This window comes from Podarcis muralis, chromosome 11 (genome assembly GCF_964188315.1).
Source record: "Podarcis muralis chromosome 11, rPodMur119.hap1.1, whole genome shotgun sequence".
Classification (NCBI taxonomy): Eukaryota; Metazoa; Chordata; class Lepidosauria; order Squamata; family Lacertidae; genus Podarcis; species Podarcis muralis.
Window position 1 is genome coordinate 29,537,333 of NC_135665.1, and position 12,813 is coordinate 29,550,145.

General features: G+C 39.9%; 1 protein-coding gene across 7 annotated transcripts in view; it reads right to left on the reverse strand.

The window, feature by feature from the left end:
* Nucleotides 1-708: 708 nt before the first annotated feature.
* LOC114606728 (uncharacterized) overlaps nt 709-12,813 on the reverse strand; it is a 49,662-nt gene continuing 37,557 nt past the window's right edge. For all 7 annotated transcript variants that reach the window (XM_028749242.2, XM_028749243.2, XM_028749244.2 and 4 more), the window contains 4 exons: nt 9,394-9,552; nt 3,562-3,709; nt 3,226-3,369; nt 709-2,404 (listed from right to left, as the gene is read on the reverse strand). In XM_028749242.2, the coding sequence (XP_028605075.2) occupies nt 1,935-2,404; nt 3,226-3,369; nt 3,562-3,709; nt 9,394-9,552 (921 nt within the window). In that variant the 3' untranslated portion in view covers nt 709-1,934. The remainder of the gene's footprint in view (nt 2,405-3,225; nt 3,370-3,561; nt 3,710-9,393; nt 9,553-12,813) is intronic.

The window sequence follows — 12,813 nt, forward strand, 5'->3', positions numbered from 1 at the left end:
TCCAATGGTGGTACCACCTTTGCAGAATAACACCTTCTCAATCACTTTGACAGAAGGTTAAATCGTTTTTATTCTCAGACTTTCATAGTAGGTTTTATTGTTGCTTTTAGAGAGCCATGCTCTGATTTAATATTCTTAAATATTAAAATAAGTCTTAACTTGCCTATTTTCTGGGATTTTAAGGTCAGTGTTCTTATTTATGTGAATCACTTTGAACATTTTCATTATTAAATATGAGAATAACCAACCTAGCAGTACGAAAGCACGTCAAAGTGCAAGTAGATAAATAGGTACCGCTCCAGCGGGAAGGTAAATGGCGTTTCCGTGTGCTGCTCTGGTTCGCCAGAAGCTGCTTAGTCATGCTGGCCACATGACTCGGAAGCTGTATGCCGGCTCCCTTGGCAATAAAGCGAGATGAGCGCCGCAACCCCAGAGTCGTCCGCGACTGGACCTAATGGTCAGGGGTCCCTTTACCTTTACCTTTAACTTAATAATACTTGGAAATTCATATTGACTCTCTTTAAGAGACTTCTGTAGCTATCAAGGCCCCTTACCTTAGAAGGACCGTGGAAAGAGTCACAAGCAAATTGACACACGCTTATTTTAGTCCTTATACATTTGGAAGCATCTGTAAGAGATACTCTTAGAAAATGAAGGAAACAGGAAAAAAATCATTCCACTGAACCTGGTTGAACAACAAAACAAAGGTTGCATTCTATTTCTGTCATTTATTAACGAGAACAAAGAAACATTTCATCTTCGGCATTTCAACCGATAGTTGATTTGGGGGGGGGGGGATAAAATATAATTTAAATACAATTTTAAAAATACTACAGAGCATAATATTTTGCATCATTCTCAAACAAAAAAAGGGGGCCGTCAAAACCATTCACAAGTCATAAACATTTTGAATGCTGTCCTTGATCCTCATGCTATCATTTTGAGCAGTTTTATTAGCCTCGTAAGCATGAGGCCCAGAGTATTGCTTTTAGCAGGGGTAGCAAGCCAAGGAGAACAATCAAGTTTCTCAGATAGCTGAGACCATTTACGGAGAACCAGACTTGGCTTTGTGGAACGCCACAAATCACAAGCCTGCTTCAAGGATTGTTTTCAAGCCAAAGCATCTATGCAGGAAAAGGACAACAAAGAATCGTGATGAGATAGGTTCAAAGTCTCTTCCATTAAATTCCAGTGGACGCTTGGGGTACATCTGCTTAGCAACTACCTGGGTTATTGCTTCAGCACTAATAGAGAACCATCAAAAAAAAAAAAAAAAACCAGTAAATGTCTTTCCCTAAGACACCCTCTGCACTGACACCTGAAAACCAAATGTCCTGATTATTTCGCTCATGGAAGTCCCACAGTGCTATTCTCCATCTGTTACATGTGCCTGCACCACAAGAAGGAAAGTGAGGGGAAAAGAGGGGTATTGATGTGCATTTGATTACCTTCAAAGCCATTATCTAGCTTACATTGTCTTGCATACATATAAAGCCCTGGCCCAATGGCAGTCAGGGATAAGTACACTTCTTAGGTTATAAAGCACTGCAAAAAGTGCCAGAAGAGGTGCGGGATTAATTTTAGAGTTGTGATGCAACAATGGCGTTCATCTTCTCTCTATGCACACATTCCAGCTTTGACATTCTGTCTCTTCAGAGATATGCGATTTTTCAGCATGTTCCCATGTCTTTTAACATTATGTGGAAGCTGCTTCAACAGGCCAAATGTTTTCCATTTTCTAAACAGGAAGCAGTTCTAGGGAATGAAATTTGACATGTATAAAATGGCTCTCAGGAGCCACTAAAGAGTATAAAATCAACTCCCGGAGGAAAATAAGCTTACATCCCACTGATACACCACATAGTCACAACTTCACTCCCACAGAATTTAGTTGTTGACAAAGCTAAGGCTGTCACAGGCCCAAAGAGCTATGTCTAACTTTGCCATGGTGGCCTTTCCATGTTTTTCATACTCTTGCTCCGGTGTAGGAGCTTCCCCTTCTGCTGAACATTCACACCATCAGAGCTTTCTATTTTCTGCTTGGAAGATGGGTTGACAGATTCCCTCTCTGTAACAGAAGCATGTTTTAACAAGAGGCTATGGCTGTCTACAGGAAATGTGGATGTTGGTTCAAGCTCAGGCTTGTGTTTTGGAAGTACATTCAAGCCCCTTTCTTCTATTCCATCTGCTCTGTCATCTTCCTGCTTTGGAAAACGCTGGCTGGCTCCCGCTTTCTTCGCTTTTTGGTCCCTTAAATTCCGAAGAGTTTCGAAGGCCTGGTCTAGTTCCGTTTGCAAGGTTTCCATTTCACTGGCTGCCTTATCCCGCTGCTCTCCACAGACTTTGAGGGAACGTTCCAAAGACAGGAAGAACTCTTTTCCAAACTTTGACAAGGCCTCATCACCTTAAGGGTAAATTAAAAGAAGGTAGGGAGCTATACTGCACCATTCATTCAACCTAAACAATAGTAAGGCATAAGCAGTTGATTTGAAACTGTTTGTGATAACATAGTATTTAATGCATTTCAGTGATCAACTGTATCTTCTCAATGTGCTATTTATCATGAACCTAGGAAAAAATGGCAAGCTAGAACATTACTAGAGAGCCCTCTCAGCTATTAGAAAATCAACAGGTTATAGATGCCTTTCATTATCAAATAAAGCCCCAAATGTGCTTCTGGCATGTGCGAAATTTGAGCTTCCATTGGCGGGATATTGGATATCCCTTGCAACAAAGATGGGGAATCTGTGGCCCTCCAGATGTTGTTGGATTCTTCCAACTCATCAGCAAACATGCTATGGGATTATGGGAGTTGTAGTCCAATAACACCTGAGTCAAGGCGAGCCTTACAATTTCCAAACTGTGACTGATACTTTAACTTTGAGGATACTGGCTCACAACATAATAAACTATACATTCACATTCAAACGCACCATATAAGATACATTCATTGGAGTAAAAGATAAAATCAGGAACCAACCAAAGGAGGAACTTCATTTTTATTTTATTTTTTACAAAATCTCATTACTGCTCAAGTCTTGAACTAGGTTGAATGTACTAGATCAGCTATTTTCTACTTAACCTAATGCTGAAAATTAAGGATAAATCAGTGATGCAAGATATCTAAGAGTGGCTCTCTTCCCATGCCTTTTTTTTAAAAAGAGACAAGACAAGCCTATCAAGTACATCCTTTACCAATCCAAATTGTATAAATAAGGTTCTTACCTTCGTGCTGCTGATTCACTGGTGGAGCCAAAGTTTCAACTGCATATTGGATCTGTTCTGCATTGTTCCTAAAGGCAGTGAGGAAGTCTCTCAAAGCTGCCTCTGAAGCTTCTGCTTTAAGTTTTGTATAAGAAGAAAAAACATCTGCAAGAGAAAGTGGAAAATTATCAATTGCTCCCTGGAGACCGGTATTAAAAGTATGAAGCAGCAAGAGAGAGAGAGAATCTTGCATTTGAATTGTTTTCAGGTGTTTGAAACACTAAACATTTGTATTTCATGCCTGTCAGTATTTTGAAATTGTTTTTGTTTATGCTGCTATTACAGACATGTATTTACCTTGTAATGGTGAACATAGAACCATGGCAACATTATCTTGAAATGTGTGGTATGCTTGCTTTATCCCATCAAAGACAGCTTCGGTGTACTTAACTTGAAGATTATACAAATTTCTGTGGAAGTTAAGTTCAGCTTGCAAAGCAAGTATCTAGGAGGGGGGAAAGCAACAAAATGCAATATTAGGCATCAATGAGCCTAATGCATATTGGCTCAATCAGATGTCATGAGATGTCGCATGAACCCATGCAAACCTTAACCATTCTTCTTTCTTGGCATCTACCTGACAAACACCATCGGTGGCTGACTAGCAAACCAGAATGTAGAAGCATGGTTTCAATCCTGGTTTGAACTTGCGGTTGATATGACATCTGAAATAATAAACCCTGGCTTCAGCCATTTGCTGTGCTTTCTAATACTGCTGTGCTATAGAAAAGGAGTCCTACTAGAAAGGAAAATAAAAGCAGTCAAGCAGCTTTTACTGGTGGTTCCACAGCATGTTCTCCTCCCAACTAACCATCCTCTGCTCTGTCTCCCTGCCTAGTAGCTTTAAGTGTCTTGATCTGATTCACTTAGCAGGTGGGCAACATTAATGCACATACAGTGGAAAGCTTCATAGCGGATAACTGCAGATCAAGCTGATGTCAACCGCACAGCTGCAAAGGCCAGTTGAAAGCAATTGGGGGTGGAGTGGGACAGGAAATCACTGCCCAGCTTGCAGGCTTTGACATGCTGATAGCTTGCACAGAATTCAGCTCTTGTGTCTCCACTGGAGGTAGGTTAAGTATTTGCAGTCCTGAGGAAATTTGAGTTTTACAGAATGCAACTGAAAGTGAAGAAAACTGTAGCAGGATGAGGGAAAGGTCTTGGGGTATGCAACACTCCCAATTCCTTTTCTCTTTCTTTCTTTCTTTCTTTCTTTCTTTCTTTCTTTCTTTCACTCTCTCTCTCTCTCTCTCTCGTGCACACACACACAAAAATGCAGACTTTTTATTTTCTGATATTTTTGCCAGTGCAGAACCACCTATTGAATGTCCACCTGTTATAGAAACATCGAATATTAAGGACACTGATTAATGAGACCACATTGCCACAACAGGCTGGGAATTTCTATTCTGTGAAGTGTAAGCACCGCATACTGTGTTTGACCATGCAAAGCACACCTGATGGCTGTGACTGTTTCTGAACAGCACAATCAATGAAATTGAGTGGGAAAATTGGTAGAGACATCAAAGACTCAATTCCTACAAGTATGTGCCAAACACACATTGCTGGGAATTTTTTCCCCCATAGCACAAAATGTCCACAATGAAAGAATATACATTATGAATTGTGCAGATGAGATTTATTCTCCCGGCCCACGGAAGGGGCTCCGCTATTAACAAAGTAAAGAGAGGAACTGTCAAAAAACCATCCATACTGTTTGAAGTTCCTTATGGGGATTTGGAGGACACCAAGGGAAAGGGCAATTTACTACTAATCTTCCCAACAAACCACCCTACTTGCCAACTGCTCAGTATTCTTCCTTCAGACCAAGGACATGTCTCTGAACTGCTAGGTATGTTTTGGAGATACGCACAGTCACCTTCTCTCATTTCCTGTAGCCACATCACAGTATATCCTCTAGGGTGAATATCTCATGAGCTAGTAGGCAGTGATAGTAATCAAACTCTTAAAAGAGTTAGTTGTACCTTTGACAAATGTCTCTGATCCTCAAACATGGCAATATTGTTAAGAAAAACAACAAAAATAATGAAATATAGAAAGAAGTTTTGAGAATTTTTCTAGTAAAAAATAATAATCAGTGAATACAACATTTATATGAAGTTTTTAAATGGCACCCTTTATAGACTGCTTTACAGGTTGCAAAACAGGCTTATGCAGCAAGAATCTGTTTCTATTCTAAGAAATAATCTTTGCAACACTTCCCCGTTTCATGCTCCAGTTTGTACAGCTGAGGGGAAAGAGAGCCAAGAACTACAACAAAAACAAATTTATACTTTTTTAAAGTACAAATTATTGCATGACATTTTTCATGCATTAATCTTTGGCCATGTTTTCCCTGATAATGCTTTTCATGATGCACAAGGCACAAGATTAACAAAGTCCTTGCCCCCCAGATAATGAATGTACTGGGAAAATATGAATGTTTTACTTTTTATGTGGTTTGCTACCTTTACACTATTACTGCAACATCAAGTAGCAGAAGATAAGTGAAGTACAACAAAGGCATATTTTTGAGGAAACTCATTAAATGGTCACTTCCTTGCCCCCCGAGGGAATCCAATAGCCCACAGAAACATAAATATTATGAAATGGGCCTTAGATAATTTTAACTTCCAATATTTTTGGCCATTTGTAGCAAGAAGTACTGAGCTAGCTGCCAGATCATCTTAGTGACCTAATGTACTTTCCCAGGCACAAGATCAAATTGTTCCAAGATGAGCTGATTGAAAATGAACAAAGAGCAGCAGATTGGCTGTTCTGCTAGAAATCCCAAGAGAGCAGGCTGGCCCTTAAAGATACTGCTCCACCAGGTGTCTTCTTCTCTAGACTCTGGCTGTTTATGTCTCACTATAGTGTTGCAGGGACAGAAATGAAATTAAACCAGAAGATGGTCTACTTGAGCAACCTCTTGCACAAGCAGAAGCTAATGATAAGCAGTAGAACCAACCCTCCATAACACTGTGTAAGCTCTTCTCTTGTTCTTCCACTCATTGTGTCCAGCTAGTTGTCACTTACATTAAATCTTTCCAGTTATTACATAGTGCTGTAATTGTTGTTTAGTCGTTTAGTCGTGTCCAACTCTTCGTGACCCCATGGACCAGAGCACGCCAGGCACTCCTGTCTTCCACTGCCTCCCGCAATTTGGTCAGACTCATGTTTGTAGCTTCGAGAACACTGTCCAACCATCTCGTCCTCTGTCGAACCTTCTCCTTGTGCCCTCCATCTTTCCCAACATCAGGGTCTTTTCCAGGGAGTCTTCTCTTCTCATGAGGTGGCCAAAGTATTGGAGCCTCAGCTTCACAATCTGTCCTTCCAGTGAGCACTCAGGGCTGATTTCCTTAAGAATGGATACATTTGATCTTCTTGCAGTCCATGGGACTCTCAAGAGTCTCCTCCAGCACCATAATTCAAAAGCATCAATTCTTCGGTGATCAGCCTTCTTTATGGTCCAGCTCTCACTGTAATAACTGCAGCTTAATGCTCTCAGGCAACTCAACTAGTTTACTTTTAAAAGACAACTGAAGGCAGCCCTCTTTAGGGAAGTTTTTAATGTCTATTGCTGTATTGTTTTTAATATTCAGTTGGAAGCTGCCCAGAGTGGCTGGAGAAACCCAGCCAGATGGGTGGGGTATAAATACATCATCATCATCATCATCATCATTATTATTATTATTATTATTATAGAGAGCTGGGTTTAAAATTGTGGGTGCTTTGTCCAAAGTTCTCTCTCTAGTTATGGACCTGCTGCATTTTTGGTCTCTCTTGGCCTCAGTTCATCTTGTGCAGGATGGGATTTATTGAATCTTTGTGCAGAATGTAGAGTGTAACAGAAAAAGTAAATGTGATGTGCAAATTAAATTATTAGAAGCTGTTGTAGTATTACAAAGGTTAACTAAGTAACAAGCAAATGACTCGACATGTTCAGGCAAGGTCTGACAAGCTAATGCTTTATGAGACTCCAGCTACTTCAGCATAGTTTTAAATATTCCTACCCTGCTTTCTTCCTATACTCAAAGAAATATGGCATCCCTATTAATCAAAACTTGTCTTCCTTGAAGACTACAAGGAGTTGCCTTATACCAAGTCAGAGCTCTGTTCTATCTACCTTAGTAACTGTTTCTCCCGAGACAGGAAGTAGTTTTCCAGGTTGTCAGGCAGAGATTCTTCTCAATCCTACTCTTTTATCTGGAAATGCCAAGGACTGAACTTAAGACCTTTCTTACATAGCATGAGCTCTAAAATTGGCTTATGGTTCTCCCTGTTCAACACAAATGAAGGCTACTAACCTTAATTAACTTAAATAGAGAGGACTGGAATTCCTTGATCTACTTATGCCATTACGAACAAGCCTTCCCATGCACAAAACTGGAAAGAAGTCCAACAAAGAAGAATAGCTCCTAAAATCAATGAGCTATGCAGAGCTAACAGCAAGAATAAGAGATCAACATGATGGACAATTTATGGAAGAGTGGAATTTTTGGCTTATTTGAAAAAATATGTAAAAACCAAACGAAATCATGGGCAGCATTTGAAATGTGAGCAATGGGAAGAAATGATAATATATGAATATGAATAGAGGAATATATATTAGATGAAATGTGTGATGTAACAGAGGAATACAGTCATGCCTTGGAAGTCGAATGGAATCCGTTCCGGATGTCCATTCAACTTCTAAAACGTTTGGAAACCAAAGTGCAGCTTCTGATTGGCTGCAGGAAGGGTGGCTTCTGATTGGCTGTGGGAAGTCAGCATATAAGAGAAATGTATAACAAACTTGAAGTCTGAAATTATGTTATGAAAATCTAATAAAAAATTTTAAAATCTAATTAAAAAATTAAGAGCCTTCCCATTTTTTTTAAAAAAAAGAATGGTCTCTCACACTCTAGTGTTAAATGTTTCCATCAGCTAGAGTGTAACATTTCTTTCTGACATGGAACTAGAACGCAGTTTGGAGAACTTCCTTTCGCACATACACACCCCAAAAGAAAAGTCAGCACGGCATGATTCATACTTAATTAAAGCTTCACTTGTCAAAGAAAAAAAATGAATGGCTATGATTTAAAGGCATGATACACAGATTGGAGAAGTATACTTATTGCTGGAGCTTTGTTTGCTAGCATTACCACAGCAGATCCTGCTGCTAGAGACAAGCAGCTTGTCTCTTCAGCAGAATGAAGTACAACTGACTCAGCCAAAGCTCAAGCTGCCCACACAGCTCCTGCAATATGTGCATGTTAGTCTTTTGGATTGTGGCCTGTATTTTGGATAGATTCCCACTAATGATCTGGAGCAGCCTTAAGCCAGACAATCAAAGAAGACCCACTAATAGATCCCTGCCTCAAAGAGGTCCATTAAATTGTCAGACATCTGGTAGAGACCCAAAGGGATAAGTTCTAGATTGAGAAATCTAAATTCTAGCTTGAGCAGCATTTAAAAATCAGAATAGAACATGTGCAAAGGGCAAAATCATAACTGGAGATCCATTACTTGGAAAATGGGAAATTTTGAAGAAAACATTTGTCCTCCTACCAAACTTCTACATAAACACTTTTTAAAGTTCTTGGGAAAGAAACACTGTTATTAGCCTATTATGATTTAGCAGAACTTGACATGTTAAGCTAAGTTTTCTGAAATATATATATGTAAGAACAGGAATTGTCTTCACGTTGGGAAACATAAGATACTTCCTTGTGAACTTTTGCCTTTTGTTCCATGGAAGTTTTCAAGCTCCTTCCTGCTTGTTTTAATACAGCTCTTTGGTTCCTGAAGTGGGAAGAAAGAACGAGAAAACCTCCAAATCATATTTAAGTTTCTGTTTTAAAGGAATGGCTGGCTATTTTTCTGTGTGCCTCAGGAGCTGGCCATGAATAGAAGCATTCATAAGCTCCCATTGTACAAACCCACAAAAAGTGGCCTTGCCAGCAGGAAGTGAGACTAATGCCTGCACAGCCACTCAACAAAAGAATTCTAACCTTTATACATTAGCTGTGCGATAAGGTTTGTACAAGGGGGAAATTGACCAGTGACTGCAAAGTAGGTCAAATCTGTTAAAAAAGAAGGGCGGAGGGAGAGGATGTTAAACTGAAATAAACTCCCCCATTTCCTCACCTGTTGCATTGCCATTTGCCTGGAATAATTTTGAGCCTTTACCAGGGCTTCTGCTGCCCTTTTAGCACGTTGCTGAGGGGCACCCTTGGGGAAGGCTGGAAGCGTCGCAAGCACATTCTCCACAGTGAACTCCTGGCTCAAGGAATTCTCCAGGATTTCCTGAAAAACATTGGGGGGGGAGAGTAGTAGTAAAAGGAGCACTTTACCCAAGGACAGTTTAAAGGAGCCATTCAATTTCTGCCCCCAATCACAGGTGTCAACAGAAAACCCTCAAAGCATAAATTTAGCTGCTAGGCGATTTTACCATAGCTGCAGCATGTGTGATGATGGTACTCTTCCATCTTGCTTCATGCTGATGAAGCTGAAAACCACTTAATTTACACACGATCCTATAACACGGTTAAGATGGTTGCCACTATGCCAGAGGTTACAGCAGGGTAGCTTGCTCAGATCCTGTGCTTCCCTAGCAGTGACACCAAAAGCACATCAAGAACAATAAGAGGAGGCAACAGAGTACATAGCATCTGTCACAATGTTGCTAGCATTTTAGTCACCGTCCACCAATTACAACGATGCTCAATGATGATGGAGGTGTGTACTAGACAATACATCACGACACAAGTTTTGCAAGCTTCTTAGGGAGGTACATTTTAAGATCTGACTTATCACCTGAAATCAAGCAGTAATTAGAATTGTATGCCAATAAAAACCAAATTATAATTCAAACAGACCTTTCAAAACAACAATAACCCACAATTGTCTATTGTCACATAGCCTTCAACATAGGATTTTTTTCTATACTGAAAGCTACACACACAAGGTTGAAATAAAAGACACTACAAAAGAAGGTATAATCCCCTGTCAGGTTCAGAATGATGGAATTTCTTCTCTGCTTCATTTGAAGTTTATGGCTACACTTAGTGCTACAAAACATTTTGAAAGTGTACAATTAATAAGAGAAACCACACAGCAGGCTGTGAAGAAAATATTTTCAGCCAGGGATTTAGGTGCCATGAAGCAGAGGTCAAAACCTCTATGAACAGACTAATTTACTATAAATCTTTTCAACTTGATTAATGTTGTTGATCTCTGTGATAAAAATAGAAAGCCCCAGTCAGGACTAGCCTCTCATGAAGAGTGTGCATCAAATGCAATGGAACTTGGACAATAAGAATCTGAATGTTAAGTAATAATTGGAAGTAAAAGTATAAAAGAGCAAAGAATAAACTGGGTACGGATGGCGAGAAAATTGAGGGACATGGGGAGGAATCTAATTGGTGTGTTTCCACTAACAGAAGACACCAATTGAAAACTGTCAGAGATGCTTCCCTGCCCCACCAGGAGACTCTCAAAAGCAGAAGGGGGGTGCAGGAAGGTGTGAGAAAGAGATTGTGCAAGTTATTGCCACAAGTAGAAGAACATTATGAGATTTAGCTTTACTTTCCCCCCGCAGCACTGGATTCTAGTGCATGGGAAAGAAACAGCATAATACATTTTCGGAAATACACATCGAAAGCACCTTTGAATCCATTTCCTTTTGCCATTTTATCTGTATTAATTGGGTAATGGATTGCATTCACCATCCACAATTACCCATGTGTGAAATTGAGCAAGCACTTCTTGGCATCTTTATACAAGCAGCATTATGGATAAACAACAGTATGCATCCAAGAGACGTAAAAAATAACTATTATCAAACCTATTAAAATGAACACAAAACATTGCTGATCTTGAAGTCATCAACAAGGTGTAACAGTGGAACAACAAGCAAGATCTTAGCATTTAAAGGACTCCTATGGAATCTGTGGGACCTGTTGCCACTGTGTGTGTGTGTGTGTGTGTGTGTGTGTGTGTGTGTGTGTAGAAGGCTGAGGATTCCCTTCACAAGATTGAAAGACAAGGGAAGAGGGTGAAATGGCTGTTAAGCGATACCAATGACTTTGTAACTTATAAAATATAACAAAGAATTTTCATAGATTTGACTGTGGTTTTACTGTATGTATAGTGACTGTTGATGTTTATGTGATACCATGGCCTTTGGTTAGTGCAATAAAAGTTTATGATGCTGATGATGACATTCTCATTTAAATAATAATAATTCTTGCTCTCTCTAAATTCCCTCTAGGGGACAGTATACAGATAAGGATACACCTGCCACTGGTGCAAGACAAGGGAGGAACAGGAGCAATTGTTCCCTGAGAAAACCAGGTTGAAATTTGCTTTTTTTCATACACAACAGCAAGCAGAAGGTAACAGGCATTGTCTCCCAGTCCATCATCCTGACAGACACTTCACTAATAGGTAACAATGATCTACCTGAACTTTCAAGGACTTGCTGTACATTTTCTTGATACAAATTAAATGCTAGCTTATGCTTTGCATCCTACACCCAACACAATGGATTCACTGGAAGATGTTAAGTCCTATGTTTCCCCTTACAGGTAAGGCATTTCAGTCAATACGAAAAAGCAATGGGCATCATTTTTCATCATAATGCTGCTTCTCAGGAATGAAGCTTAAACAGATGAAAGTTTGAGATCTCAGGCGGGGGGAATGTAGGCGATATTTCTGCCAAGACAGAAAAAAGAAGAGTCATTAAGATGGTGGGCAGCTTCCTATGCTCAGTTTGGGGCTTGTCTTCTCCCTTCTGTCTGGGTCTTGCAGAGAGGTGCTTCCACAGAACGCAATGATCAAATCTACTTTTTACCCAAATGCTTCTGGTAGGCAGTGTGAGCCCACTTATAGCTGTCATGTGATCCAGGAGCATATTAAAATTGATAAAATTAGAGTAGGGTGCTTTACAAAAGCACCTCTCGGAACAGTGAGGGACAAAGTGCAGGAATGAGATAAGAAGCGAAACGATAACAGTGCAACTCCACTTCAACAGAACATAAAACATGGTCGAAAGCTCCGACATAGATACACCATGAAATGTAGCTGGTTGAAGTGCTGAAAATTATCTATAGAAAAGTCAGGTTTTTAAAGCAGTGACCTGGGAGGTTCAGTGCACCGCTTCTCCATCTTCCCTTAAGAGGAGCTCCTCGTCCACAAAACTTCAGAGTGCTTAATAGATCTTATCTTAGAAAACCCTTTTGAAGAAAGTCAGTGTTGCCATTATTTTTTAAAGATAAAGAACTGAAGCTGATAGATCACAGCCTGCAACTTGCCACCAAGCAGGGCTGAGCAGAAATTTGAATTTGGGCCTCCCGTATCCAAGTCCAGTACACTTGTCTCTTGGAAGACACTGGCCGTATGAGTTGGTTTAATTTATATGTTTTATCAGTCAAAGCATTTAAATCACCAGTTAAATAGGAAAGCCCTTACAAGCCATTACGGTGGCAAGTTACTGCCATCTACAGACCAAAGCAAGTAGCATCTACATCACAGACAAGCAACCACTTCTGCTAGTTGATAATGGAG